Here is a 25,613-nt window from a genome sequence, read left to right as displayed (position 1 = left end):
ATAATATATACTTAGAGGAACTGGTGCAGACCTATGCAGGCCCTGTGTATGCTGCCTTAGACTCTCTGAGTTCATATGTGCATCAGTCCTGTTAATTTAAAGGACCTTGTTTTCTTGGTGTCCTCCATTCCCTCTGGCTCTTACATTCTTCCTGCCTCCTCTTCCACAGGGTTTTCTGAGCCATGAAGGGAGGCATTTGGTAGAGACATCCCTTTATTATTATTATTATTATTATTATTATTATTATTATTATTATTATAATATAAATAATACAAGTCAAAGTTTCCACTTCCACCCCTAGAGACATCCCTTTTAGGGTTGAGTGTTCCAAGGTCTCACTTTCTGCATAATGTTCTGGCTGTGAGTCTGTATTTGTCCCCATCTGCTGGAGAAGGAAGCTTCTCTAATGATGACTGAAGAAGGCATTATGAGTGTAGCAGAATATCATTAGGAGTCATTTTGTCATCGTTGTTTTAATAAAAGTAGTATTTGGTTTTCCCCTAGGTTCCTGAACTATCTAGTCTCAGGTTCACGGTCTCCCAAGTAGTATCAGGGGTATGGGTTCCATCTCGTGGAGTGGGCCTTCAGTCAAATTGGACGTTGGTTTGTTACTCCCACACACTTTGTACCACCAGTCCACTAACATACCTTGCAGGCAGAACACTATTGTAGATCACAGGGTTTGTGTCTGGACTGGTGTTTATGTTTCTCCTTTTGTAACCTGCAGAGTACCCTCCCATACCTATGACACTAGAACATAGGCTCCATCTCAACCTCTCCATGTTCAGTGAGTTGTGTAGGTGTTTTCTTTAGCATTGGGGCCTTGCCATCAGTTTGTGGAAAACAAAATATAGTCCTGGTAACAGCCTGGGTTATTTAGGGATTCTCATCTTTGACAAACAACTCAGTTGGATGTAATCCAGTACCAGTACTAGAAGCTTCATTTGGTGACAAGAGATGTCACTCTCTCTCCCTCATTATTTAGTGGTTTCATTTAGATGAACTTCATACATGTATATATTTTATCAAGCTTCTACTGTGTTATGTTTCCATATTACCCCTCAAATGGTCATTAATTTCACCTTTTCTTCACAGGTTTTATCAATAAAATCGGAGAGAATTCAATCTAAAGAATATGAGGCACTTAGAACTTTGCATGACTTTTTTGACATTAACTTCTAGGCAGCATGATAGTGGTCATGTGGTTATACCAGATGCATCCTTGAAATGTGTATGGGTGTGATGACGATCTGGAAAATTCTTCAAAATAATATGGAAGAAGTAGTTGCAGATTTACAGTGGGATAAGATGGATGGGATATTGAAGCTGGGTGGTAGGCATATGGGAAGTAAGAATAGCCTGGCTGTTAACATTGGGGCGTCTTTGAAATTATCAGCAATAAAATTGTTTTTAAGGGGTAAAGAGTCAGGAAATTCAGATCTAAACATTAATAGCTGCTGTACTGTAAAAGTCCGTGATGACTGGGAATATTTGTATTTGTTTTTTTTTTTATCCCTGGGACCTAGCTTAGCATCAGGCACATAATTGCCACTCTGTATTTAAATGTCTGAATATCAGTGTCTTATAAGGTTTTTTGACTTACAGTACTTTGTAAGCCATAAACCTGTGGCATACTCTCAAACTTCACCTGTTAATTCTAACTTGGAAGTAGGTAAGGGAGGAGGATTTTGTGTGAATTAGTAAAAAACTGCAGAACATTAAAGTATACTTTTATTGCTTTAAAATAATATAGTAATTCAGAACATCCAGTGGTTTCTTTTCAGGTACAGGTTAGCACTGAATATAATAAAAAATTATACCAAAAACAACCCTGTTCACCATAGCCTCAAAAAAACCCAAAATAAGCCTGATCAAGCAGGGGAAATAACTCTACAATAGAAATTTTAAAACCCTGAAGATGATTCTAGAAAAATAGAAAAAACTACCATGTTCATTCATTGACAGAATTAATATTGGGAACATGGCTATAGTATCAAATTGATCTACAGATTCAGTATAATCACCATCAAAATTCCAGTGACATTTTTCACAGAAATAGGAAAAGATGTTCAAATGTTCTGTTAATTCACTAGTGTGGGATTTTCCCAGCTTCTTTATATATGCATTTAGTGCTGTGAACTTTTCTCTTAACACTGCTTTCACTGTATCTCATGAATTTGGGTATGTTGTGTGGTCATTTTCATTGAATTTTAGGAAGTCTTTAATTTCTCCCTTTATTTCTTCCTTGACCCATTGATGATTCAGGTGAACATTGTTTAATTTCCATGTGTTTGTGGGCTTTCTGGAATTAGTGTTGCTGTTGAATTCTAGTTTTAAATCATGGTGATCTGATAAGATACATGGGGTTATTCCATTTTTTATTTGTTGAGGTTTGTTTTGTTATGGAGTTTGTGGTCAATTTTTGAGAAGTTTCCATGAGTGCTGAGAAGAATGTATATTTTTTTCTGTTTGGATAGAATATTCTGTAGATGTCTGGTAAGTCCATTTGAGTCATAACATCTGTTAGTTCCCTTGTTTCTCTGTTCATTTTTTGTTTGACTGACCTGTCCAGGGGTGAGAGTGGAGTGTTGAAATCTCCCACTATTAGTGTGTGGTGTTTAATGTATGATTTCAGCTTTAGAAGTGTTTCTTTTACATATGAGGGTGCCCTTGTATTTGGGGCATAGATGTTCAGCATTGAGATTTCCTCTTGATGGATTTTTCCAGTGACTAATATGAAACGTCCTTCTTTGTCTCTTTTGATTTATTTTAGTTTGAAGTCTATTTTGTTAGATATTAGGATAGCTATACCCACTTGTTTCTTAGGTCCATTTGATTGGAAAATTTTTCCCAACCCTTTACTTCTGAGACGATGTCTGTCCTTGAGGTTGAGATGTGTTTCTTGTATTCAGCAGAAGGATGGATTCTGTTTTCATATCCAATCTGTTAGCCTGTGTCTTTTTATAGGTGAGTTGAGTCCATTTATATTAATGGATATTAATGACCAGTGATTGCTAGCTCCTGTTATTTTAGTTTTCATTGTTGAGTGTTCATGTGAACTCTATCTCTTCCCTGACCAGAAAAAAAACCTATCTTATGGCTGTCATCCTAGTCCTTAGGTTTTTACAGTCTCTCTGCCCACTGTATGACAGTTTTCCCTGAGTCTTAGGTGTAGACTTGTGATATAGATGTCCCATTTAGAGCTACAAAAGATGACCCCACAGTCATCTTTTTTCTTCCCTTTTTAAAAAAACCAGTTATAGATCTCTCTAATCTCCATATGTTGGGGAAAAAAGAAGCTTCTTCAGTGAGATCTGAGAGTTGCACTTCTCTTAGGTCAAAAGGATGGGTATTTAGAATTCACTTGGAAACTATTATTTCTTTAGTAATATGGTAGTACTAAGTTCCCCTTTATAACTTGTATTAGTTACTTTTCTATTGCTGTAATAAAATACTATGGCTAAGGTACCTTAGAGAAGGAAGGGTTTGTTTGGTACTTATAGTTCCCAGAGGGATGAGAGTCCATCAGAATCATGGAAGGGAAGTATGTGAGCAAGCACGGTGTGTAAGCAACAAGTTGAGAGTTCACATCTTTTTTTATTTTTATTTTTATTGCCTTTTTATAGAAAAAATCATATAATATATTCTGATCATATTTTCTCTCCTATTCCAAATACTATCACATTGTACCATCCTCTACCCACTTAAATCCACGCCCTCTCTTTTAAAAAAAAAGAAATAAACAGCCAGGTGGTGGTGGCGCATGCCTTTAATTCCAGTACTCAGGCAGATCTCTGTGAGTTTGAGGCCAGCCTGATTTACAGGTAAAGTTCCAGGACAGCTAGGACTGTTACACAGAGAAACCCTGTCTTGAAAAGCCAAAACCAAACAAACAAAAAATAAATAAATAAAAAAGAGAAATTCACAGAAAAAAACAAAACACAAAATTGAACACCAAAATCTTCAGGCAAAAGACAAATAAGACAAAAATGTGCCCCCAAGCTAAGAAAGATGAACTGAAAATAGCAAGTGGCTTTTGAAACATCAGAGCCTATCCCTGGTGATGTACTTCCTCCAGCAAGGCCACATCTCCTATGCCTCCCTGAACCGTAAAACCAAGTATTCAAATACCTGAGGATGTGGGCAACATCTTATTCAAATCATGACTATGGTTTCTTGGCTAGGTTTATAATACCAGGAATGAGTTCTCTCCAATTGAGTGGGCTTTAGGTTCAATTACACAGTTATTTGTTGCCTCAAGATATAAGTGTTGACCCTGTTGCCAGAAGCACAAGCAAGCCAGCCCTAGGGACACGAGAGTGGGAGAGTTGACCTTGCCCCCCCGTCATCTGCCACATGGTGGGAAAGATGCCCCACATCCACCTCTCATGGCCTGTGGCAGTTTGGAGAGCCAGCTTGAGGTCATGAGAGTAAGAGAGCTGGCCTTGCACCTAGCCTGGGCAGCACAGTAGAGCTGACACTGTTGGTGGGGGCTCCTGTGAACTGGTCCTGAGAGTTTGAGAGCAGGGGAGCCCACCCTGCCCCTCCCCTTGCTGCTTGCTGCTTTAGGTGAGCTGCTGGTTAGGGGTGGGGGAGGGGGAGGTGGGAGATGGGTGGAGGTGTAGTGATGGAGAGCACATTCTGGTGGTGCAGATGGGAAGAGTGAGCCAGTGGGATGACCAACCCAGCTGCTACCCAGGCAGAACCAGGGCTAAGAGTTGTCCTACGCAAACATCCATCACATCTATGATCTGCTGGAGCATGTGAAGGGGCTAGTCCTGCAGATCCAAACCTGCAGAATCTCCATGACAACAGCAGGAAGTCCAAGGAATCCCAGTGAGAAGTGAGGGCCCATCAGAAGCCAGAGGCCTAGAACTGGACCAATGACTCATTGCAGTGAACACTTGAAAGTAAAAATGTATGGATTAAAGGGTATACTGTGACTCACTGTGTCACACTGCAGCTTCCATGACCAGATTTTTCCTTTTCTTTAAAATGCTGTTTTCTCCATCCATCGCCAGGTGAAGGTTCTATGGTGATATGCAAGATATTCATGAGTATAGTTATAGGATCTGGCCTTTTCCAGCTCCCTCTCCTCAGCTGCCCAAGGACCTAGCTGGGGGCATCTCCATGGATGCCTGGGAACCCCTCTAGAGTCAAGTCTCTGCCAACCCTAAGATGGTTCCCTTAATTAAGATATATGCTTCCCTGCTCCCATATCCACCCTTCCTCCATCCCAAGCATCCCATTCCCCCAAGCTCTTCCCATCCTCCCCTTCACGCTTTTCTCTCCCCATCTCCCCTTGCCCCCATCCCACCCCACCCCCAAGTTCCCAATTTTTGCCCGGCAATCTTGTCTGCTTCCAATATCCAGGAGGATAACTATATGTTTTTCTTTGGGTTCACCTTCTTATTATCTTCTCAAGGATCACGAATTACATGCTCAATGTCCTTTATTTATGGCTAGAAACCAATTATGAGTGAGTAAATCCCAAGACAGAGCCCCACATTGGAGAACCGGACTGAGCTCCCAAGGTCCTGATGTACCAGCGTGTACCGGCGGTACCGGCGGTCGGAGGGGTTAGGAAATAACCAGAATAGTCCTTTTATAATAAATCAGTTTTAATAAAAGGGGAAATAAGGGGACTTACAGAACCAAGGGTCCAGCGGAGCAGAAGGTAACCCGGGGAATAGCAAAACGGGGCTCCTCCCGGCGCCCCGATGCTATTTAAGGGGTATCCTACCTCGCTGGGGCAGCCACGCCCCTGAACGCAGGGATTGGGCCAGCTGCCCCAACATCCTAATGAGGAGCAGAAAGAGGAGAACATGAGCAAGGAATTCAGGACTGTGAGAGGTGCGTTCACCCACTGAGACGGTGGGACAGAACTAACGGGAGATCACCAAGACCACTTGGAATGGGACTGATGGAACATGCAACCAAACCGGACTCTCTGAATGTGGCTGATGGTGTGGCTGACGGTGGAGGCTGACTGAGAAACCAAGGACAATGGCGATGGGCTTGGACTCCACAGTGTGGACGGGCTCTGTGTGGGCCTTGTCAGTTTGGTTGATCACCTTCCTGGACCTGGGAGAAGTTGGGAGGACCTTGGACTTAACATAGTGTAGGCAACCCTGACTGCTCTTTGGCCTGGAGAGGGAGGGAGTGGGGGTATGGGTGGAAGGGAGGGGAGGGAAGGGGGAAGAGGAGGGGAGGAGATGGAAATTTTTTAAATATTAAATAAAAAATGAGAAAAAATATGAAACTTTTATCAATAAAAATAAATAACATCTTTATATAAAAATAAATAAAATGCTGTTTTCTTTTGCTTGGGGGGAGGGGAGCCTGCAGGAGCATAGGTTAGATGTGAAAGGATGGGGAGATGAATGTGATCCCAGTGCCTGATATGAAATCCACCAAGAAACAATAAAAAGTAAAAAGATACAGAGACACAGATAGCATTATTGGACCATTGGGAATGTCCTGCTGATCTCATTGTGATTATTGGGCTTTATAGCTGGGTAGGACTATTGGTAACTTGTTTTTTTGACAGTTTGCAAAATCAACTTCTAACACTGTTAGAGCTAGCCTTCAGTCAGCTAGCTTCCACGTCAGTACCAGCTGGATTTCTTCAATTCCTATGGCCCAAAATGTGGTATCTTCATCAAAAGGGTCTTGTGTTCATGTTCTGACAGGCAACCGAGAGCAATGGATAATAGCCTATATTATTTGAGGTAGGTCTGTTCGAGCCCTTGACCAACATTTGAAGGGTAGTATTCCCTACCTGGTGGCCCTGGGGATTTTGTTAAATAATCATTGACTCTCATGGGCGCATTATTTTACTGTGTAATTTTAAGGAAGCTTATAAAATACTAGGTTTCCCTATGGTCTTTTCATACATCATTTACCCTTCTTTTCCTCTTCTCATTCTATATTTACCCTCCAGTTAGTCCCCCCTCCCATTTTTCACATACCCTCTTCATAGCGTCCATGTCCTACTTCCACTTTTCTGGAGTGCTTTTTCCCACTTCCCCTAACGGTCTCTTTCTGCTTTCCTGGCTTTTATAGTTAAGCCAGGTTAGACACTCAGACCTAAAGGTTAATATCTAGGATCCCAAAATAAGAAAGAGACAGCATGTGGCATTTGTATCTCTCTGTCTGAGTCACCTCACTCAGTTTATTATCCAGCTCTATCCATTTACCTGAAAAATTCATTTCCCTCTACAGCTGAATAGAATTCCATTGTATATAGTCCCACATTTCATTTTCCATTCATCAGTTGATGAATATCTAGGCTGTTTCCATTTCCTGGCTATTGTGAATAAAGCAGCAATAAGCTGGGATGAACAAGTATCTCTGTCGTAGTCTATAGAATCTTTTGGGAATATGCTCAGGAGTGATGTATTTGAACAATGGTGAATCTATTTCTAGATTTGGAAGAACCACCACACTGATTTCCAATGACTTCACCAGTTTTTATTTTTTAAAAAAATGTAAATCCTTTCAGAGTAGTTTATGACAGTATGAAATTTTTTTAAGATTGCTAATGGAATGGAGTTTAAGCTATTTGAGAGGCTAGAATTTTAGGAAGATCTTTCTGTGCATTAAAAATGCTGAGAGAGGGAAGAAGGAGAAGGAGGGTGGGTGGGAAATAACTTAGTGGTAGTTAATTCATCCACAAACCATAGAAACAAGGGAAATAGAGACCATGGCAACAACAAAGGATGCAGGTACCATGGCAACAGTAAGGTATATAGAGATCATGGTGACAATAAGAGATATAATACGATGACAAAATTTCAGAGTGGTGGTTTTTAGGAAAGAAAGAGTAAGAATAACGTGAAAATAATACTGAAGGATTAAGGCACACACTCCACCTCCAGAGTAGAAGGGCAGTGAAAGTAAATCTGTTGTTACTTGAGAAGATTCCCATGTAAGCTGTATCCCTGGACAAAGCCTACATTTGCATTGCAGAAATAGTGAGGACACTTTCAGAGAAGAGGTCTCTCATAGAGGAGATCTCTGGTAATGGACTAAACTTACAAGTGTAGGGTGGAAGGGTTGGAGGAGCTGGGAGAAATGAGAAAAGGATACAAACAGGGATATACAGAGTCTTTGAGGTATAAGAGTACTAGAAGTGAGGGAGTTCAACAATTTGAGTTTCTTTTGGTTACTACTAAAAATGAGGATAAAGAGGATAAAGCAAGGCTGCAATTGTGGATAGGAAACTATGAGTTTCTTTTTTTAATTGAAAATAGATTGTTTTCATATAATTTATTCTGATTACCATTTTCTCTCCCCTAGTTCTCTCAGTGCTCCCTCCCCTCCCCTCCCATCCTGTTTTACACACTTTTTGACTCAAATTAGAAAATAAGAAGAATAATTAAATACAACACAGTAAGATAAAACAAACAAATTAGAATAGGACAAAACAAACAATAAAAAGAGTCAAAGAAAGAATACGAGAAAAACGTGAGTTTCTGAGGATAAAATGAACCTGTTTTCTTTTTGTCAATGAATTACAGCTTCATTCTACATTGTTAGACAACCCTTTTGAGAAAACAATGAATATTCTTTTGTAATAGGCAGGAATATAGACAACGTGCGGTTGTAATTTACCATACTATGTTTGTTCCTTTTAGAATGGGCAACAATTTGTGGCAGCCAAAGCTTTGGAATGTTTATCTCAACTTTCAGAAGACCCAAAAGAAGTACTTGGAGCTTTAAAGTAAGCTGCCCTTCATACTTTTAATTTATAAACTTTGCCAAAACTGCTGATGATATCAAAGCCTTTAAGAATCAGTAATGAAAAAAATCAGTAATGAAGATGCGCAGTTTAAAAAAAAAAACAAAGCAAAGCAAAGGTTAGTGGTTGAACCTTATCTCTCCTGTGTTCCTTTTAGAAAGGAAAATTCTTTGTTCAAAGGGATCTTTCATGTGTAATCTTGAGAGTCAGATTTGGCCATGATGACTGGGGGGAAAGAACCCAAAGGAGACTGTGTTTGTTCTACTGCTAGTCAGCTCTAGTTCAGGCCATGCTTCTCGTGGGAAATAGAGTGGTAGAATTGAAGTTGACATAACAGCATGCATTCAATCAAGTAAATACCTAAAATCACTCAGGGCACATAACATTTCTTTTCCTTAAATCATTTTTTTTCAGTGTTAGAAACAGAACTTAGGGCTTCATCCCTGTGAGGCAAGCAACAACTCCAGCCACACACCCCTTTTTGAGACAGGGTCTCACTGTGTAGCTTTGGCTAGCCTGGAACTGGTTGGTCTTGAACCATAGACTGCTTCTATGTCCTGACTGCTGTGATTATTAAAGTCATACACCACCACACCTGGCCCTCGGTTCACATCATTTTATTTTATTTTATTATTTTAAGTTTTACTTCATTTTATTATTTTATTTTATTTCACAAGCAGGATCTTACTCTGTATCTCAGACTAACCTTACCCTCCCAAGTGTCGAGATTACAGGAGGTGTACCAGGCTCAGATAGTTTTCCATTCCAAAGTATTTTTAAGTTTGAAATTACCAGTGATTCATCATATCATTTTGTAGTAAAGCTTCCAGATTCCTTCAAAGATTAGTGGTTCTTTCTTCTGTGCGACCCCCCAAACCAATTACAGCTTTCTTACATAAAAAATAAAGAATTATATGCCATACTTGATATTTTTGTGCTGATATGAACTTGGAACACTTTAATAGCTAATTATAAATAACAATTTTGTTTTAAACTTATTTTATTAAATTTTATTTCCAAAAATCATAAAATTTATTTTTGTTGCAACCTTTAAAACAATACAAAGATCTACAAATAAGATTAATTTTCCTTTTTTTTAAATTTCTGCACTCTGGGATACTCAAAGTTAATAAATTGGTATCATAACTTTGACATATTTCTTCCTAAGAATTTCTCTCCCTTTGCTTGCTCTAGCTTTAACTGTCATTCTCTCCCTCCCTCTCTCTTTCCTGTGTATAGTGTTGGGGATAGAACCTAGGGCCTCTACCCTAGTTTACTTCTATTGCTGTGATGAAACACCATGATCAAAAGCAACTTGAGGAGGAAAGGGTTTGTTTGTCTTATACATCCTGATCACAGTCTATCACTGAGGGATGTCAGCAGGATCCGAAGGTGGGGACTTGAGGCAGGAACTAAAGTAGAGGCCATGGAGGAGTGCTGCTTACTGGCTTGCTCATCATGGCTTGCTCAGCCTGCTTTCTTTTTAAAATTAATTAATTTAAAAAACTATCTTTTCTCATTTTACATACCAATCCCAGTTCCCACTCCCTCCACCTTCCCCCACCCCCCATCCATTCCTCAGAGAGCTTAAGGTTTCCCATGGGGAGTCAACAAAGTCTAGCATATCACTTTGAGGCAGGACCAAGGCCCTCCCCACTTTATCTAGGCTGAGAAAGGTATTCCTCCAAAGAAAATGAGTTCCAAAAAGACAGTTCAAGCAGTAGGAATAAATCCTGGTCTCTGCCAGTAGCCCCACAGTCTACCCCAGCCATACAAATGTCACACATTCAGAGGGCCTAGTTTGGTCCTATATTGGTTCCCCTGCTGTCATCGATCTGCTTACTTATATACCCCAGGACCACCTGCCCAGGAATGGCACCACCCACAGTGGACTGAGCCCACCCACTGCAATCACAAATTAAGAAATGCCTACAGGCCAATCTGATGAAAGCATTTTCTCAATTGAGGTTCCATCTTCCAGATAATCTTAGCTTGTGTCAAACTGGGGGGAAAACTAGCACAGCCTCACACATAGTAGGCAACCACTTTACCACTAATCTGCATTTCCTCACACCCGAGAATCTTCTTCTGTATTGTCTTTTGAATACAGGTGTCTGGTTCGAATTGTTCTTCAACAAGTTTCTCGTATGCCAGAATCTGAAAAAAAGTAAGTTTTTTTTCATGAAAAATGACGTATTTGCCATTAGAAAATTTAGAGTAGATTTAAATGAAAACCTTATATTGAAATATGTATTCTGTAGTGGATGAAATTAATATATATTTTTAGCCAGTCTTCCTGGTTCTATGTGGTTATTTATGAGATATATAGCTTAGATAAGTTTCTTATTTTTTTTCCTTCAGTTTTTCCATCTGTAAAAGGGAAATGCCAATGTATATCTCATGGAGTTTCTGCAATTACTCAGTGAATTAATACTTTAAATAATAATTTAAAAGTTAAAAAATGTACTTGGCTGTTTATAATCCCTCACATTTTGCATATAACCTGATTGTGATATTGTATCTGTTCCCCCTTTAACAGTAGACTCAATGGAAAGTCACAAAGATTCTGGTTCTCTATTATCTCAGCTTGAACTAGAGAAACACTTTTCTCTTCACAGTTTCCATGGTATAGGATATCAATAACGGACTAGAGAGATGGTTCAGCAGTTAAGAGCACTGACTGTTCTTCCAGGGGAACTGGGTTCAATTCCCAGCACTCACATGGCGGCTCACAACTCCAGTTTCAGGGGACCCAACATTTTCACAGTCCTGCATGTGGGCAAAACACGAATGCACATGAAATAAAAATCAGTAAAAAATAATAAGAACTTAACATTTTGTCACCAATTTTTCATTCATAAAATTCACAATTTTCTGGTGAGTTGAGAGAAAACTTGGTTCAAGTTCTTGACTAAATGTAACTTTCAGAAAATAGCACCCATCTCTTCATTCTATGCTTAGACAAAACTCTGTAACAGACTTTATCTAGTGCATGTTCTGTATCTATTGTTTACAATTGGTAGCACTATATTATTTCAACTGAATTTTGGGAGAAATACCGATCACTGAGATAACTTGGAATTGTAACATGTTTTGTCGTAACACACAATCTGCCCAGGCGTACATTGTAGGATTCATCTTTTCTTAACAAGCTTTATCAATCAAATAGAAGAGAATTCAATCTAAAGAATATGAGGTGCTTAGAACTTTGCATAATGGCTACATTTTGACATTAACTTCTAGGCAGCACGATAGTGGTAATATTGTTATGCTGTTTTAAGAAACATTATCTATCTCCAAGAAATGACTCCTTGAAATATGTATGGGTGTGATGAAGTGATAGCTGGAAATTTTTTCAAAATAATATTGAAGAAGTAGTTGAGATTTACAGTGGGATAAGATGGATAAGTTAATAATTGTTGAAGCTGGGTAGGAAGGAAACATGACTTCTCTTTTAACATTGGGACATCTTTGAAATTATCAGCAATAAGATTGTTTTTCAAGGGGTGGAAAGTCAGTAAATTCCAAACTAAACTTCTATAGCTGCCATATTCTAAGAGTCCCTTGACTGTTGGACTATTTGTATTTCTCTGCATATCTCTGGGACCTAGCTTAGCAACAGACACATAATTGCCACTCGGTATATTTGAATGTCTGAATATCAGTGTCTTATATTTTCTGTTGATGTTTTAAAACACCATAACCAACACAACTTAGAGAAGAAAGTGTCTATTTAGAGCTTAAGATTTCAGAGGGTTAGAGTGGCAGGGTAAGAGCAGCAACTGAGAGCTCACATCTTAAAGCACAGATAGGAGGCACAGAGTGCATGCACAATGGTGTGAGTCTCATGAAACCTCAGAGCCCTGCCCCAGTGTCATTATTCCTTTTGGAAGACCACACCACCTAATCGTCTCCAAACAAGCACCAACTGGGACCAAGTATTCAAATGCCCAAGACTTACGGGGGCATTTCATTCAAATTACCACAATTACTGTTTTATAAGCACTTCAGTGCAGGACTTAAAAGTGCTTCATAATCCATATAACTGTAGCACACAGTCAAACCCCACCTGTTAATTCCAATAGGAAAGCGGGTAAAGGAGAATGATGTTGTATATTATATTGGCATTATATTGTATATAATATTACTAATAAGTCTTAGAACATTAAAATATATATTATTTCTTCTATATATGTATAGTAATGCAGAACATCTAGAAGATCATTTTTTCCAGTAGAGGTCAGCATTTGCTATAATAAAAATTCAACTAACTAGTACAGAAATTTAAAACACCTAATTCAATGAGAATATCCAAGAGAATTGAATTTTAGTGTGCTGTCTCACTTTTCCTTTTTACCTTAGCAAAAACGTAATTTTTCTTAGCTATATTTTATCCTCTATAAAACATAAAAACTGGACTACCAAGTTTTAAGGATTTTTTTCTGACTTAAGATTTCTATGGTTTTAGATTAACAGCATGTCCTAGTTAGGGTTTCTATTGCTGAGATGAAACACCATGACCAAAAGCAAGTTGGGGAGCAAGTTGTTTATTTGACTTCCACTTCCATAGCACTGTCCATCATCAGAGGAATTCAGGACAGGAGCTCAAACAAGGCAGAATCCTGAAGGCAGCAGCTGATGCAGAGGCCATGGAAGGGAGCTGCTTACTGGCTTGCTCTCCATGACTCTTTCAGCTTTCTTTCTTTTTTTCCCTTTTTTGTTTTGTTTTGTTTTGTTTTTTGAGACAGGGTTTCTCTGTGTATCTCTGGCTGTCCTGGAACTCACTCAGTAGACCAGGCTGGCCTACCTTGCTTTCTTTTTTTTTATTAAAAATTTCCATCTCCTCCCCTCCTTCTCCCCCTTCCCTCCCCTCCCCTCCACCCATACCCCCATTCTCTCCCTCTCCAGGCCAAGGAGCCATCAGGGTTCCCTATACTATGTTAAGTCCAAGGTCCTCCCAACTCCCCCTAGGTCCAGGAAGGTGAGCAACCAAACTGACAAGGCTCACACAGAGCCCGTCCTTGTCGCAGAGTTCGAGCCCATCGCCATTGTACTTGGCTTCTCAGTCGGCCTCCACCATCAGCCACATTCAGAGAGTCCGGTTTGGTCGCATGTTCCATCAGTCCCATTCCAACTGGACTTGGTCATCACCCGTTAGTTCTGTCCCACCGACTCAGTGGGTGAACGCACCCTTCATGGTCCTGACTTTCTTTCTCATGTTCTCCCTCCTTCTGCTCTTCATCAGGACCTTGGGAGCTCAGTCCGGTGCTCCAATGTGGGGCTCTGTCTCTATCTCCATCCATCACCAGGTGAAGGTTCTATGGTGATATGCAAGATAATCATCAGTATGGCTATAGTAACTGGCCTTTTCAGGCTCCCTCTCCTCAGTTGCCCAAGGACCTAGCTGGGAGCATCTCCCTGGATACCTGGGAACCCCTCTAGAGTCAAGTCTCTTGACAACCCTAAGATGGTTCCCTTAATTAAGATATATGCTTCCCTGCTCCCATATCCACCCTTCCTCCATCCCAAGCATCCCATTCCCCCAAGCTCTTCCCATCCTCCCCTTCACGCTTTTCTCTCCCCATCTCCCCTTGCCCCCATCTCACCCCATCCCCAGAGCTCAGGACCACCAGCCCAGGGATAGCATCACCCACAATGGGCTGGGCCCTCCTCATAAATAACTAATTAAGAAAAAATCCTTACAACCAGATCTTATGGAGGCATTTCTCAATTGAGGTTCCCATCTTTCAGATAACTCTAGCTTGTGTAAAGTTGACATAAAACTATCCCCCACACAGTATTTGTGCAAATTATGTGCTTAGTTATTTAAACCAGTTGTCTTTTACGTATATATGTTTTTGTGTCCTGGGTCTTATTTGTGATACATTTTTGCGTGCATGACCTTGTCTGGGTTGTTCTATATAGCCACTGAATTAATGCAGCGAAGTTAACTTTAGCTTAACGTAAATTCAAACCAATAAAAGTTTTCTATAAAGTCACTATACATAAATTTGTAAGACTTTTAAGATTTGTCCCCAGAAAGCACAAGTATTAAGTAATACTACTTCTGGACATGAGTAGGTTTTGGTATACTTGTGTGTGTGCATATGTGTGTGTGTGTGTGTGTGTGTGTGAGAGAGAGAGAGAGAGAGAGAGAGAGAGAGAGAGAGAGAGAGAGAGGGTCTTGCTTTGTTGCTCAGGCTGAGTTTGATCTCACAATTTTTCTGCTGCAGTTTTATTGAACCCATGAATCCAAGTGTAAGTCGCTACTCCTGCCTAAAGCCAGTCTTATACTATTTCCTGCAAATGTCCTTAATTGAGTTTCCTAGTGCTTCCATATTCACTCCTCTGACTGAGTTAAACAATCTTCTGTTAAATGCTCATTTTAAGTTTTCCTTTTGTCTTTGAGGTTTTTTACTTTTATTGGGTTAAAACAGAATTTTGTTAACATAATAATGTTACCGAATTTGTATCAGAATATAACAATGAATTTCATTAAGACATCATAATGCATATATATCACATACTTTGATCTTCATCTCTTGTTACTCTCTTAAATCCCCCTCCCACTGGTCCCTTATTTTATCTTCTTAAATAGTTATGGTTCTTTGTTTTGTTTTGTTCTGTGTAGCCCTGGATGACCTGGAACTCACTGTGCACATACATGTGTGTATAACAATCATAATAAAGAAAAAGAGGTTATCAACTTGAGAGTTAGGGATACCATGGGAGGAGTCAGAAGTACTGGGGAGGGACTGGAGAAAAAGTGATGTAATTCTATTTCAATTAGGAACATATTTAAGAAAAAATAAACATAAGGGAGGAAAAGCAGTAACTGACCTGATACGGTCGTGCATGTCTTTAATCCCAGTAATACAGAGGCAGAGGCATATAGATCTCTCTGAATTTAAGACTAACCATACCATATCATGAGTATTCTCACTGCTTTTTTAAAAACCTCTGTCCTCTATCTATTTATCCCCCCCACCTTGTCAATTCCTTATTACCTTCATAGTTTTGTCTTGCATGGTGTCATGTAGATGCAATAATACAATATAGAACTTTTTTCACATAAACATTTTCAATTCCTCCATGTTGTTTTGTGACTGATAGCTCATCATATAGCTCATATCATTTCAGTACTGAATGTATCACATGTTGTTTTTCCATTCACCCATTAAAGGACATCTTAATTGCTTCCATATTTGAAAATGTACTAGTTGGTTTTAAAAGATATTATAAGCATCTATATGCAGGACTTTGTGTAATATTAAGTTTTTTGCTCCTTTAGAATCAATACTTAGGAGCGAGATTTCTGGGTAACATCGTAGGTAGTGAGTGATGTTTTGTTTTACTTCACATTTGCTTTTCCTTTCTCTTTTTCTTTGTTTCTTTTATTTATTTCTTTATTTTGTTTGTGGTTTTTCAATACAGGGTTTCTCTGTGTAGTCCTGGTTATCCTGGAACTCACTCTGTAGACCAGGCTGACCTCCAACTCAGAGATCTGCCTGTCTCTGCCACCTGAGTGCTGGGATTAAAGGCATATGCCACTATGTCTGGCTACTTCACATTTTCTTGATAACACATCTGAAGGAGCATCTTTATTTTTAACGTGTCAAATTCTCAAATTTTAGTATTTTAATTTCATTATATCTATTTGCTTATTTTTAGAGGGGCACTTGTATTGAAGTCAGAGCATAACTTGGAGGAGTCAGTTCTCTCTTTCCACCCTGTGGGTCCTGGGAATTGAACTCAGGTTGTCAGACTTGGTTACAAGTGTCTTTACCCAAAGAGCCATTTTGCTATCCTGAGACAATATCATCCCACATTCTTAACGTCTTTGAGATGTTGATGTAATATTTGATTTCCCTTATTACATAGCTCCTTTTTTGCCTTACTTTTGTGTACTAGTTCTTTTCTTTTTTAAAAAATTATTTATTTATTTAACATCCCAGCTGCAGTTTCCCCTCCCTCCTCTCCTCCCAGTCCCTCTGCTTACCCACATCTGTTCCCACCCTTCAGTTCACTCCCATGGATATCAACAAAACATGGCATATCAAATTGCCGTAAGACTAACAGTTCCCCATGTATGCTGGGCAAAGTGACCCAGTATGAGGAGGAGGGTCTCAAAAGCCAGTAAAAGACTCAAATACAGCCCCTGTTCCCACTGTTAGGAGTCCCACAAGAGGACCAAGCTGCATAACTGTAACATATATGCAGAGGGCCTAGGTCAGTCCCATGCAGGCTCTCTGCTTGTCATTTCAGTCTCTGTGAGCCCTATGAGCCCAGGTTAGTTGATTCTGTGAGTTTTCTTGTGGTGTCTTTGACCCCTCTAGTTCCTACAATCCTTTCTTTCCCTCTTCTGCAGGATTCTCAGATGATGATAGTATACATAAGTAGCTCCCACTGCTGATAAACACATTTAGTCAAGTGACTGGATACAAGATTAACTCAAAAAAATTAGTAGACCTCCTATATGCAAACCATCAATGTGCTGAGAAAGAAATGATAACATCAACACCCTTTACAATAGTCTCAAATAATATGAAATATCTTGCTGTAACTAACCAAAGTGAAAGACCGGTATGACTTGATCTCCTTTTCTTTTTAACCAAAAAAAATCTCCTTTTTTAGAAGGAAGTTGCAGATTTAGCCACTGTACTGAGCAAGAATTCAAACAGCAATACTAGTCTAGTAAATACATCAACTCTCATTTATATAGGACATGGTTACATAGAAAGAGGATGCGTAGGCCATCTTTTTATTAACCTGTATTCATTATACATATCATTAAGTCTTATTTTGACATTTACGTATATGCATATATCATACACTGATCATGTCTACACGTCCTTCTACTTTCTCCTTCCTGTTCGTTCCTGCCCCACAGCCCCTTATCAACCCCTATTATTTCCTCTTCTACTCTCATGTCATTTTTTTTTCAATTTGTATATGTGAGGGAAAATGTATAATACTTATCTTTTCCATGTTTGGCTTATTTATTTAATATGATGCCATTCAGTTTTATCTATTTTTCCACTAATGACATAATTTTATCTTCTTTATGGATGATTAATGCTTCATATTATATATATATATATATATATATATATTTGCTGATGAACATCTAAGATGATCCATATTTTGGCTACTATAACTAGTGCAGCCATAAATATGAGGTGTTCAGATATTTCTTTGTGTGCTGGTTTCATTTCTTTCAGCTACCCAGGATTGGTATACCTGGATCATATAGTAGTTCTATTTTTAATGTTTAAAAGGACTTTTGTACTGTTTTAGAAAATGGCTGGGATAATTTGTATTCCTACCAACAATGAGTAGGTGTTCATTTTTTCTGTACATCCTTGGCAGTACTTGTTGTTTTTGAGTTTTCATTTTGTTTTTATAATAACCATTCTAGCTGGAGTGAGATGCAACTTCAGTGTAACTATAATTTGTATTTTTGTGATGACAATAATACTATATTTTTTATATTTATTGGCCATTTGTACTTACTCATTTGGAACGTGTCTTTTCAGTTCATTTGCCAATTTAATTGATTCTATTATTTACTCTTTCAGTGTTATTTAAATATATATATATATATATATATATTCTGGATATTCATCCCTTACTCAGTGATTAGCTAATAGATTTTTCTCCTGTTGACTATCTTTTCCCAGATTATTTCCTTTGTTATCCAGAAGCTTTTTAATTGGACATCATTTCATTTATGAATTCTTGCTTTTGTTTGTCCTATTAAAGAAAGCATTGCCTGTGTCAATATTTTAAAGTGTTTGTCCTGTTTTCGTGAAATAGTTTCAAGTTTCACATTAAAGCCTTTTATCATTTTAACTTGATTTTTATCTCATGTTGAGAGGCATTGCTTTAGTTTTGGTCTTTTATATGCTGCTACCCAGTTTCCTCATCACCATTTATTAAAAGGCTACTGTTCTCCATGCATGTTTTTGAGGCAGGGTCTCACGCCTAGCCCAAAGTGGCTGTGAACTTACTGTGTAGCTCAGTCTGGCCTTGAACTCACAATAGTCCTCCTGTTTCCACCTTCCAAGTGCTGGGATTATAGATCTTTGGAAGATGCTTATCCAAACCATCACAATATTTCTCCACTGTTCTAAGTAACACTGATAAAAAGCTTTGTGCAAACACCTCTAACTGGATTCTATCCTGGACCAAAGATTATATACAAAAAAGGTTTATTTGTTTGATTGTTTGAGACAGACTCTTACCAATTTAGTCTCTTTAGAGTTAAAAATAAAATTTAATTTTAGTCAAGGCACTTAACCATTTGAAAAAAGGGCTTATACCATATAATCTTTTGGTACCTTCATGGAGAATCTGGGCTCTCTATTCTATTCCATTCGTCTCTGAGTCTGTTTTATGCCAGTATCATGTAGTTTTTATTACTATGACCCTGTAACATATTTTAAAGTCAGATATCGCTATATTGCTCTTTTTAGTCAAGAATTGCTTTTGACTTTTCAAGTTCTTTTGTGGTTCCATGTGAATATTGGGATTTTTTCTATATCTGTGTCCCTGATGTTTAGATGGGGATTTTATTAACTATCTAGATCAAAGTAAGCTGTCTCATTAGACAATACAATTGCCTTTACCTCAATTTTGCCAGATAAAAACACAGCTTGTCCCATGAGGACCTTAGGAATATTAACATGAAAGACTATAAAATAGCTGGGCATGGTGGCACATGCCTTTAGTCCCAGCACTTGGGAAGCAGAAGTAGGCGAATTCGAGGCCAACATGGTCTACATAGCAAGTTCCAGGACAATTAGGACTACAAAGACAGACCCTGTGATTTTTTTAAAGGAAATCTATATAATACAGTTGTAGTTCCCTGCTTAGAGATAATCCTGTTTCCAGAAGTTGTAGTTGTAGCTACTTTGATAGGGTCAGAAACAGAACATTGAGGTAATATGAAGGAGATAAAAACCCCACATAGTCTTCATATCAGTATTTAGTCCCTTGGGAAGAATTTTTTTTTATATCAACATCCTTTCCAGCCTCTTTCTCCTAGTTCACTAGAACTGGACTATCTATTGGGGATACTCCCTTAGTGCTCCTCATATCTTGCACACTTATCAAGATTTGTAATCCAGCCTATATCCCACTCATTATTTATTTCATCTCATCATTCTTTGTATTTTTACGTTTACATTCTATTAGCTTATCATTAACAGGCTTTGGTTTTATTGATAGGTGTTTGTTTTACAGTACTAGGGGTGGGAGCATTTTCCAGTCAGACTATCTATTCTTATAAATCATTTAAATAAAAGATATACAACTTTTATATAAAGTTTAAACCTTACATTTTAGTCAGGTGCCCTACCACTAAACTATATTCCCAGCCCTATCCCACACTGTTTTTTAACAGCCATTGTCTTAATTGCCTGTTCTTCATCTCTGTTACTCAGAGGAAGAACTTTGGCCATTGTTAGGAAGAATTGTAAAATGTGATCTTTTTTTTTAGTCTGAGGAAATGTGACTCAGCAGGTCACACCAACATGATATATTCTGTTCTAGTTGTTTTATACTATGGTGAGCATTTTTAATACAACACCAGGCAAGCAAAACTCACTTTAGAGTTACTATCTATTCCCATTAAGATCTCCCGTGACTATCAGCATCAATTCAGTCTGCCAGCTGTTCTCAGGGCCATCTTTAACTGTTGTCTCTCCTTGGAAAACAGAACAGTTGTTGGCCTTCTGTACCTTGGAGGGTATAAAAAGGTTGTATCAACAGCCAGCCTCTCTACATTAATGCAGTGTCCTGATGTCTGCTCATTTCATCACACCAGGTGGCCAACTCAAGGGAGCACACAGGGATATCTACTTGGTAGCTCCAATCACCTTCTAAATCTAGCAGGTGCTTCCGATAAATAGCAGCAGGTCCTACTTTAATGTTCCTCTAGGACTCCCATAGTGGTTTTCCATAGGGCCGTGCCTCATAAATACATCCTTTGAAAGACCAATTTTCTGTTACCCTTCTGTCTGATTATATGGTCAGGCCTTTAGTCCGTGCCCATGAGTCAGTACCCAAACACAGGGTGTTTTCCAGTGTTCCATTCTTCTGTTACTGCTGACAAAACAGTATATAGTTTGTTGAACTGGTTTGCTTTTACTTTTTATTTTGTTCTTTTTTTCTCATTTTTTATTAAAGATTTCCATCTCCTCCCCTCCTCCTCCCCCTTCCCTCCCCTCCCTTCCACCCATACCCCCACTCCACCCCTCTCCAAAGACAAAGAGCCATCAGGGTTCCCTTCACTATGTTCAGTCCATGGTCCTCCCAGCTCCCCCTAAGTCCAGGAAGTGAGCAACCAAACTGACAAGGCTCACAGTGAGCCCGTCCATGCTGTAGAGTTCATGTTCATTGCCATTGTCCTTGGTTTCTCAGTCCTCCTCCACCGTCAGCCACATTCAGAGAGTCCGGTTTGGTCCCCTGTTCCATCAGTCCCATTCCAACTGGACTTGGTGGTCTCCCGTTAGATCTGTCCCACCGTCTCAATGGGTAAAAGCACTCCTCGTGGTCCTGGCTTCCTTGCTCATGATCTCCCTCCTTTTGCTCCTCATCAGGACCTTGAGAGCTCAGTCCGGTGCTCCTATGTGGGGCTCTGTCATTTTCTCCATCCAATGCCAGGTAAAGGTTCTATGGTGATATGCAAGATATTCATGAGTATGGCAATAGGATCTGGACATTTCTGGCTCCCTCTCCTCAGCTGCCCAAGTAACTAGCTGGGGGCGTCTTCCTAGACACCTGGGAACCCCTCTAGAGTCAAGTCTCTGCCAACCCTAGAATGGCTCCCTTAACTAAGATATATAATTCCTTGTTCCCATATCCACCCTTCCTATATCCCAACCATCCTATTCCCCCAAGCTCTTCCCATCCTCCACTTCACACTTTTCTCTCCCCATCCCCCCTTTCCCCCATCCCACCTCACCCCCATGTTCCCATTTTTTTGTCCAGCAATCTTGTCTACTTCCAATATCCAGGAGGATAACTATATGTTTTTCTTTGGGTTCACCTTCTTATATAGCTTCTCTAGGATTTTTTTTTACGAATTATAGGCTCGATGTCCTTTATTTATGGCTAGAAACCAATTATGAGTGAGTACATCCCATGTTCATCTTTTTGGGCCTGGGTTACCTCATTCAGGATGGTGTTTTCTATTTTCATCCATTTGCATGCAAAATTCAAGAAGTCATTGTTTTTTACCGCCGAGTAGTACTCTAATATGTATATATTCCACACTTTCTTCATCCATTCTTCCACTGAAGGACATCTAGGTTGTTTCCAGGTTCTGGCTATTACAAATAATGCTGCTATAAACATAGTTGAACAAATGCTTTTGTAATATGATTGGGCATCTCTTGGGTAAATTCCCAAGAGTGGGATTGCTGGGTCCTTGGAACTGCCACCCATGTATTAAAAGACTCATTTCTGTTTGGTCAGTTGAGAGCTGCTTATTGGAGTGAGTGTGTGTGTGTGTGTGTGCTCGCGCATGCATGCGTGCGTGTAAAAATGCTTCCATCTGAGCACTATCCACTCTATTAGGATATTTTTCCAACATCACCTCAGACATTGTGGGTATTTCAGCTTTGGAGAAGATTTTGTGTATTTTATTTATAGGACAGTTTCCATTAATTTCCAATAGCTAGCTTATATATGCCTTCATGTGTCCCGTTTAGCCCATCCAAATGTCTTTTGTTTTATGATAGTACATAAAAGAAATATTTCTCAGTAAGATTGCAGTGTTCAAACTTACCCTGCAATCAAGTAAAAGATACATAACCATGTCATGAAAAGCCTATCAAAATATATTAGGTCTCCTCCAAACTTTCCCCTTCATCCCATGACCCTTTACATTTCTAAGATTAGTTTCATTAGCATAGTATCAACAGGTTTTGGTTCCATTGATGCATCTTTATTTTATAGCACTAGGAAGAGAGGCATTTCCCAGTCAGATACTATCCACTTGCATGAAGCATTTAGATAAAGGATACACAGTTTGTTTATACAAAGTCTGCTTAAACATTCCAATTTTCATCCATATTTCTGCCTTAATCTATGAATCTTTATACTGTTGTACCTTCCCAACTGTTAAGACTTCAACAACAGGTTTGGGTGCCACTGTGCATGAGGCTCCTATGCTAAAAAGTTCTACAAACTTTTCTTCTCCATATCTAATTTTGCCTACTTACATGCAAGCCTTGGGTCCCAAGTAAAGTTTATCATTAAAGGAATACAGCTTCTTTCTCAATCTCTAACATAATTAATCTGCAAAAATGTTATCCCACATGATTTAAGATAAGAAATTTTTGCACTTTATAATTTTCTACCTTATGGCTTTTTAAACTTCCCCAGAGTGGGATAAATAGAAGAGACTTGTTTAGAGCCCTTTAGTGTTGTGGAACCAGTAGAGACTCTCCTTGGTCTTACCAGCCTTTGGTAGTGCAACATTCAAAGCCAGGAACACTATCACTAAGTTTGACACTTTCAGAATCTTTTGGGAGATTTTCAGAAAACTAATTATACCAATCTACAAAATGAAACATTTACCTCATATTATATTACCTGCTTTCAATACTTTATTGGTTTTGCATGACCCCATTTTTACTACTCTTTTGTTTCAGAAGTGTTTTCTCAGACAAAAAGATCATGGTTTCAAAAAGAAGTAATGAAGTAGTACATGGAAGGGATTGGAGCAAGGAAAGGAAGGGGGAAATGATGAAATTATATCTTAATTTACAAAAATATGATAAAAAGAGAAAAACTCAAAATATGCCCCATAAAAGTGTTTTATCTATTCTTCTTTTTTTTCTCTTGGTGATTAAGCTACTTTAAGCTAGTTGCCAACACAGACTCAATAAAATCTGAGCTCAGGCTAATATTAAATTGTAATCCAACTTCTTTATTTTCCATCTAGATATTACAGATACTGATGCAATGGATTGAATATGTCACCCTTACTTACTAATTTTCATTTCCTTGTGGGTCCAATGAACCAACTGTCTGGGAATTGGAACCATTCTAAATTCCAATGGTAACTTTTACCAAGCACAAATCAGCTGCTACTCCATGCCTTGAGTGGCCATGTGACTACCCAGGTCTCAAGGTCCTTGACCCTTGCCATTTCATTTTTTTCTCTATTCAAACCATATTCCTATGAGCCAAGACAGTCTAGCAAGTACTTGTCCTGATTCCAGTGCCAACAAATGACACCATGAAGTCTAATCTTCACCAGTTAAAGGGCTCAGCCCTATAAAACTGCCCCTGCTTCACATGCCAATGCAAATCCAGGCCTCAGATATTTCTAACTGGCCCAGACAGGAAATCCAAGGTCCCCTTTTCCAAATTCATTAATTGCTAGTCTGACTTGCAGTACTCAGCGAAACACTTGACTTATTTTACACTTTACTCTAAATTGTTAGTTCAGGAGGAACTGGATGAAACATATACATGGCACAAAGTGCTGGGCGGTATAGGGTGTTCTTGCCCTCTCCAGGCTAACCGTCATCCCAGTACCTCAAAGTGTTCACCAGTCTACAAGATATAGAGAGAGATATAGATATATAATTTCATTTTACATTCCAACCCCAATTCTCCTTCCCACTCCTCCTTCTACCCCCTTACCTCCCCTCCATATCTAGAAGTTCTTTAGGCCCACTTTTGAGTTGTTTTTATGTTGAGTTTTATGAATTCTTTATATACTTTAGATGTCAGTTATTTATCTGATGTGTCTTTTTCAGGTATTTTCTACCAATCTGTGGCTTGTCTTTATTGTCTTGATACTGAATTGTGAAAAATAGAAGTTTTTGATTTTAAAGTGGCCTAGTTTATCAAGCATTGCTCCAATATACCATGCACTGTTGTTGGTTGGTTTTCACTCTTTGCTCTTTGGCTCTTTGGGGGCCTCCACTCAGCTCCCATATAAATCACACATGGAGTCTTATTCTTACTTATGAATACATGGCCTTAGTGTGGCTTATTTCTAGCCAGATTTTCTTAACTTATCCTCTCTACCTTTTGCCTCTGTGTTTCTGAATACCTTCCTCTCTTTGTATCTTTCTCCGTGGCTTGCTGTGTAACTAGGTGGCTATCTCCTGGAGTCCTCCTCCTTTTCTAGCTCCAAAAGCCTTTTCCTCCCAGATTTCTTCTCCCACTTATTCTCTCTGCCTGCCAGTTCCGTCTATCCTTTTCTGCTAAGCTATTGGCCGTTCAACTCTTTATTTAAACCAATCAAGTATTTTAGACAGATAAAGTAACACAGCTTCACAGTTAAACAAATGCAACATAAAAGACTGCAGCACATCTTTGCATCATTAAACAAGTGTTCCACAGCATAAACAATTGTAACAAATCTTAATGTTCTAGAACATTTCACCCTTTGTCTACATAAAAATGAAAGGTTTTAACTTTAACATAGTAAAACTATATACAACAAAAGCAGTTATCAAGTAAGAATTACATTTACAATATTCAGTCCATATGTATTTAGCGAATTCAGAGAAAATACTCCATTATCAATCTTATCTTAGAGATTCCAAAGTTTTATACATAATTTACTTTTTGTCATAGCTAAGGAAAACTATATCTCTAATTATTTAGTCTTTAGCTCCATCAAAGACCCAGAAGGATATAATATTACCCAAGTAAACAGGAAATGCATTGCAAGGATCATGAACTATAAGCTCAGGGAGCTGTCTCCTCTTTTTTTAAACCAGCTTTCTCAGGCCCTACATGGAAATTTGAGAGCCTCACATGCCAAAATGCATATACTATTCTATCTAAAAAGGAATGAGTGTATTCAAGGTCATATATGTTTTCTTTGATGTTATTGTAT

General features: G+C 38.8%; 1 protein-coding gene across 1 annotated transcript in view; it reads left to right on the top strand.

Annotated features, from left to right (window-relative positions):
- The window catches only part of Tex11 (testis expressed 11), a 327,793-nt gene that overhangs the window by 215,498 nt on the left and 86,682 nt on the right, over positions 1-25,613 (top strand). Inside the window, exons 18-19 of the mRNA XM_038317046.1 lie at positions 8,640-8,725; positions 10,854-10,910. Coding sequence (XP_038172974.1) covers positions 8,640-8,725; positions 10,854-10,910 — 143 coding nt within the window. The remainder of the gene's footprint in view (positions 1-8,639; positions 8,726-10,853; positions 10,911-25,613) is intronic.

Source organism: Arvicola amphibius, chromosome X (genome assembly GCF_903992535.2).
Source record: "Arvicola amphibius chromosome X, mArvAmp1.2, whole genome shotgun sequence".
NCBI classification, from domain to species: domain Eukaryota; kingdom Metazoa; phylum Chordata; class Mammalia; order Rodentia; family Cricetidae; genus Arvicola; species Arvicola amphibius.
The sequence above is the reverse complement of the archived record's forward strand: the minus strand, read 5'-3'. Positions and strand labels throughout refer to the sequence as shown.